This window comes from Oryctolagus cuniculus, chromosome 5, assembly GCF_051225735.1.
Source record: "Oryctolagus cuniculus isolate XC-2025 breed Fujian yellow rabbit chromosome 5, ASM5122573v1, whole genome shotgun sequence".
Lineage (NCBI taxonomy): Eukaryota > Metazoa > Chordata > Mammalia > Lagomorpha > Leporidae > Oryctolagus > Oryctolagus cuniculus.
The window spans coordinates 99078550-99084141 of record NC_142871.1 but is presented as its reverse complement, the minus strand read 5'-3'; the positions used below and the strand labels follow the sequence as shown (position 1 = coordinate 99084141).

Sequence of the window (5592 nt, the reverse complement as noted above, 5' to 3'; positions counted from 1 at the left end):
GAAGGTATTTTTCTGGAGAAAAAGTAAGAGTTGATAGTCTAAGTAACATTCATGAGTAGAACTTTAAAATAGAGTACTATAGGAAGAAGGAAAAGAAGGGAGTTTGGGGGGATTGGAAGATTAAACAGCTCTATCTAATTATACCATCTCAAAAGTCCATTAGATTCCAGTAAAAAAAAAAAAGTTAAAAAGATAATTGTAATTAGCAAATAAGAAACATAACAGAAGGGGGCAGTGTTGTGGCACAACAGGTTAAGCTGCCTTCTGCAAGGCTGGCTTCCAGTATGGGCGCAGGATAGTGTATTTGCCTAAGCATGACTAGCACAAAACACTCTGTCAGAACCACAAGGCTACTCTGACATTTTACAAAAAGTACCTTGGCAAACACTTCTGCCCAACAACTCTCTACTCAACCTCGCACCAGTGTCATTCTTCCTATTGACCACTCGGGCTAGAATGGTTCCAAAACATCTTGTACATCTTCCTCCATTTTGCTTTTCAGTTTCCCCTTGCCTCAAGCTCTTTGCACATGCTCATCCTTTACTCTGGCATACGAATCTCCCATTGCAATGCTTCCGAAGTAAATACCTTGATTATTTGCTGTCGCACTCTTTTTTTCTTTTTTTAAAGATTTCTTTAAAATACAGAGTTATAGAGAGGTAGAGACAGAGGGAGAGGTCTTCCATCTGCTGGTTCACACCCCTGATGGCCACAACAGCCGGGGCTGCCCTGATCCAGAGTCAGGAGCTGCCTCCGGGTCTCCCACTCGAGTGCAGGGCCCAAGGATTTGGGCAATCCTCCACTGCCTTCCCACAGAGCTGGATCAGAAGAGGAGCAGCCGGAACTAGAACCGGCGCCCATATGGAATGACTGCACTACAGGCGGCAGCTTTACTCGCTATGCTACAGCACTGGCCTGAATTGCTAGGCTTTTTTCTGAACTACCTGGTAGGCAAGAGGGCTTAAGATCAAAAGAATCCTAAAGGGGCTGGCTTAGTAGGTAAAGCCCCTGCCTGACATGCCAGCATCCCACATGGATACTGGTTAGTGTCCTGGCTGCTCCACTTCCAATCCAGCTCCTGGCTATTGGCCTGGGAAAAGCAGCGGGAGATGGCCAAGATTTGGGACCCTGCCACCCCTGTGGGACACCCAGACAAAGCACCTGGCTCCTGACTGCAGCCAGGCCAAGCCCAGGCTGTTGCAGCCATCTGGATGATGAATCAGCTCTCTCCACCTTTCTCTCTGTAACTCTCTCAGATAAATAAATAAATCTTTAAGCAAAACAAAGGGAACACTGGAGAAGTCCCTGAAGCTGGAACTCTTCTTATTGCCTGTGTCCCTTCACTCCTGGAACCTGTCCTAAACCTTCCCTACTTCCATTAGGATCTTGATGCAGGCAGGAGGTCACAGCCCCTCCATGCTGCTCACCTGTGCCACAGCTCCAACTGCACCACCCACATGTACCCCCACCCCCACCCCACTTTGTATGCTGTTGTGTTCCGGATCACCCAGATAGAAAGAACCAGCAGACTCACCAAAATGCAAAGAACAAAGGGACTTTATTTGTAGGTCCAGCATGCTGGGGCCCTGGCCACCTGTGCAACGCAGTGCTGGGAGACCAACACTCCTTTTCTTTGTTCCTGGGGTTTTTATAGTTCCTGGGAAAACAAGCATTATGTCCACAGTCCTTCCTTCCCCTGGCCCTGCAGGACCAAGGATGGCCCACCTTATTGGTTGCCCCCACCTGATCCTGCCAGAGCAAGGACTGCCTGGTGTCAGGTTTCATCTTCTCTACCAGGCACATCCTGGGCCTAGCCTCTCCTCCTTCTGTGTAACTCTGAATTTCAAGTAAAATAAATAAATATTTTAAAAAAATCAGTTGGAGGGGGAATTCTCATCAATTGATGCAATTTAAAATGATCATTTCCTGAGAAAAATGCGCAGGTTTTTTGTCTTTGCTCCGGAGTCAGAGAAATGCAATAGAAGATAAAGAAAGAAAATGAAAATTGCTGAATCTTTTTTTTTTTTTAATTTGACAGGTAGAGTTACAGACTGTGAGAGAGAGAGACAGGTCTTCCTTCTGTTGGTTCACTCCCCAAATGGCTGCTACGGCCAGTGCTATACCAGTCCGAAGCCAGGAGCCAGGTGCTTCCTCCTGGTCTCCCATGCGGGTGCAGGGCCCAAGGACCTGGGCCATCCTCCACTGCACTCCCTGGCCACAGCAGAAAGCTGGACTGGAAGAGGAGCAACCGGGACTAGAACCCGTGCCATATGGGATGCCGGTGCCGCAGGCGGAGGATTAACTAACTGAGCCAAGGCGCCAACCCCTGCTGAGAGAACCATGACAGGACTGCCTTACTCCAGGAATTCGTGACCAGAAGGGTAAGTACAGGGGGGTTATCAAGGGCAGGCAGGGGTCACTGGAACTGTTTCTTGTGTTAGACTCTTGGACCTACTTTTTACTGAGCCAAACACTTTTTCCTCAGACGTTTAGAAGTGTGGTCTCTTTCAAAAGAGTAAATTTCCAGATTTCTAACCATGCAGAGGGTAACTAAGGGGCTCCTGGGGGAAGGTTGCTCTTACCTACTGATGAGAAAGCGAGGCACACAATCCTGTCTCCTTCATATCTTGGACTAGGCCCTGCCCTGAACACCACCCTTACCCTGTAAAAGGACGGCGCCAGCCAGGGTGGGGCAGTTCTCTCTCCTGCAGATGCCTGTAGCGTCTTTTTGCCTTTCAAGAAATCCTGCTCTTCTGTTCCCATCTACCTGGGTATCCCAGCTGTATCCTTAGAGGTGTGAAGACAAGAACCTGGACGAGGCCTAGCTGGGAGTCTCTCTGAGGCCAGCCAGGGCTCACCGTCACCCACGATATAATTTGGGGATCTGGATCAGTGGTCCTTGTGCTCACTTCGGCAGCACAAATACTAAAATAGGATCAGATAATGCACTAATGTGCCTGGGAAAGCAGCAGAGGATGGCCCAAGTCCTTGGGCCCCTGCATCCACATGGGAGACCTGGAAGAAGCTCCTGGCTCCTGGCTTCAGATCAGCTCAGCTCTGGCTGTTGCAGCCATCTGAGGAATGAAGTAATAGATGTCTGTCTCTTTCTCCCCTCCCTTCTCCCCACCATGTATGTAAATCTGCCTTTCAAATAAATAAACACATCTTAAAAAAAAAAAAGTATTCTTCCTACTTCCTGAATGTAAGTTGCTAAGACCAATGCCAAATTGTCCCTTTTAAAACTGTTCTCTGCTTCCCCAGACACCTTTGAATCAGACAGACAAATCCTAAAATCGGCTCCTCTTTGCTCCCTCCAGTAAGGGGCATGTCCCTGTATTATTTACTCTCTCTTGATGCAGCCCACTCTATAATCCTAGCTTTGTTTGGCTGCCTGTCTGTTGGCTTCCAGTACCTGTCTGATCTAGGGAGCCCCTTCTTGCTCCAGCACCTTCCGTTTTCAACCTCTGGCCTGGTTCACGTTAAGCCAAGAGGGGCTCTCCAAAATCCTCAGAAATCAGAGAAAAGAAAATGTTTGCTTCTGGACATCTGAAAAGGCAGTGCTGAGCAAACACCTGGTTGCCTGTGAAAGGACTAAGCCGAGAGTACATCACTTGATAGGATTTTTGGAGAGGAGCTCTGGCCATTGGATACCCTCCCTAGGGCGGGTCAAGGGAGTGAGGTGTGTGTTTGTATAAAACAGGTCCTGGGTGCTTCTTCCCTTTGACAAGTTTCGCTTCAACCCATTGGCTGCTTCTACTCCGTTCTGAGTTCGTAGTAGCAATGTCGGGCACGGGACAGAGCGCTCCCATCGTGACGCCATGGTGGACGGTACCTGCGAACTTTGAGGACCCAGTGAACCTTCTCGTTGAAGATGAAGAACTGGAGCAAATATTCGGTAGGTAGCCCTTGTCTGCACCTCCTTCCCAGCCCTCCCAGGGTGCCCAGCCTTCTTCATCCTCTGACTCCCGATTGTCCCAGCTTCCCACCTCCAAGGTCACCTCTCCATCCCCCAAGGGCTGGTGGTTCACATGTCCTGACCCTGCCTCTCCTGCTCACAGGCCAAGATGACAAGTACCTCCGCTGCATCGAGGAGCACAGTAACACCCTCATTCAACTGAACAGGTACTTTGTGGCCTGCAGCTACACTCGCATCATCATCACCGGACCTGTTAGGGCACAACGATGGCTGATGTACATGATGAGTTGCCTGAGGATCGACCATCCTGACCTTCAGGCCGAAGGTAGGTCTGCCTGCTGGAATTGTGGCTGACGGCTTCAGAGTCAGGTCCTGACAGCGCTGGGTGGTGTCCACATCTGTGGGAGAATTGCCTGAGTCCCTGGGAAAGCAGGGGGCAGGAACCGTTGCCGATTCTGGGGCCAGCAGTCAGTCAGGGAGGAGAAGGCGGTGGGGAGGTGGGAATGAGACACCTGGGAAGGCCTGAGTTGGGGTGACATCCAGCCCTGCGATGTCCTCGGGTGGGTTCTGGCCTGCTCTGGGTTCCCAGTTACGGGCCCTGCCTCACCACCTCTGGGCACTCCCGTCACAGGCCTTCAGATGCTGCAGCATGTGCGCAGTGAACCGCTGACCAAGGAGGACATTCGTAAGATCGAGGCGGAGCACCAGACCTCTCCCGAAGGCCGTGAGCACGAGTGGGACCACTTCCCTTGAGGATCTTGTGGCTTCGCCTTTCCAGGTGCTTCGTTGTTCCTGGGTCCATGGAATTTCAAGCTATCCAACATAAAGGACTGATCATCCTTGCAAAGCTGAGATGAGAGGGGACGTCTCGGCATTGCCCTTGGTGATGATGTTTGTGTCTGTAGACCAACGGGCCTGGTCTGCCGCTGTTACACCCTGAGTTAGCCAATAAAGCAGCCGTGTCACGCAGTGCCTTTGACGTGCTGTCCTTTTTCCTTTGGGTCTTGATCCAGCCCAGGAAGGGCTTCCCTTGGGCAGGCCGGATGCTGAGGTCTGGGTAGCTTGTGCTGACTCGGGAAACTCAGCGCAGGGAAGACAAGAGAAAGCAGACGACCTTTACCTACCAAGAGTGCCGCTCTCAGACTGGAAGCATGTTCAGGCTGCTCTGGGTAAAGAGGGAACCCCACGTGGAGCCCCAGTGTTCTCTGGTGTTTCCATACAAACAGTGGGAAGAAAGGGAAAGCAGCAAGAGGGGTCCATTTGGAGACAGCAGTGCTTGGTGAAGGAGCAGCCAGGCAACCTGGTAGACATCGGACAGATCAGACAGCCAGACCTGGTCCTTCACTCTCGGGCATCTGGGGGCGATTTGAATCTGCGGTGAGGGAAGGGGGGTGCCTTAGGCCGTGCTCAGGAAGGAAGTCAGGGCTGAAGGTGCTCCCTGGGCAGGACCAGCTGCAGTAGCAGTGGAAGGCGTGGGTGAGACCAACGGGAAAAGCGGGAAACTTCAGAGAAGAGGCAAGAGGCTAAAGATGGACTCTGTGGGAACAGGGACAGTCACGGGATGAAAACAACAAGGAGCTTGGAGAAGTCAAAAGATGCTGAAGCCAGAGAGGCCGAAGACTCTTGTTGTAAAATGCGTATTTGGTGTTCATCTCATTTTCTGACTTAAAGAAGCT

At 50.9% G+C, this 5592-nt stretch overlaps 1 protein-coding gene across 1 annotated transcript; it reads left to right on the top strand.

Moving 5' to 3' along the window:
* Nucleotides 1–3688: 3688 nt before the first annotated feature.
* Nucleotides 3689–4888, top strand: LOC149126591 (KHDC1-like protein). The gene is made up of 3 exons (XM_089333016.1): nucleotides 3689–3895; nucleotides 4059–4241; nucleotides 4548–4888. The coding sequence occupies exons 1-3, from the start codon at nucleotides 3781–3783 to the stop codon at nucleotides 4667–4669; spliced, it is 420 nt and encodes a 139-aa protein (XP_089189142.1). The 5' UTR covers nucleotides 3689–3780; the 3' UTR covers nucleotides 4670–4888.
* The last annotated feature ends 704 nt before the right edge of the window (nucleotides 4889–5592 follow it).

Bases quoted from the DNA above. Each gene is read 5' to 3' on its own strand.
- LOC149126591 (XM_089333016.1), top strand. From the start codon at position 3,781: ATGTCGGGCACGGGACAGAGCGCTCCCATCGTGACGCCATGGTGGACG. The intron at 3,896-4,058 runs GTAGGTAGCCCT...TCCTGCTCACAG, and splicing joins AGAACTGGAGCAAATATTCG to GCCAAGATGACAAGTACCTC. The intron at 4,242-4,547 runs GTAGGTCTGCCT...CTCCCGTCACAG, and splicing joins TCCTGACCTTCAGGCCGAAG to GCCTTCAGATGCTGCAGCAT.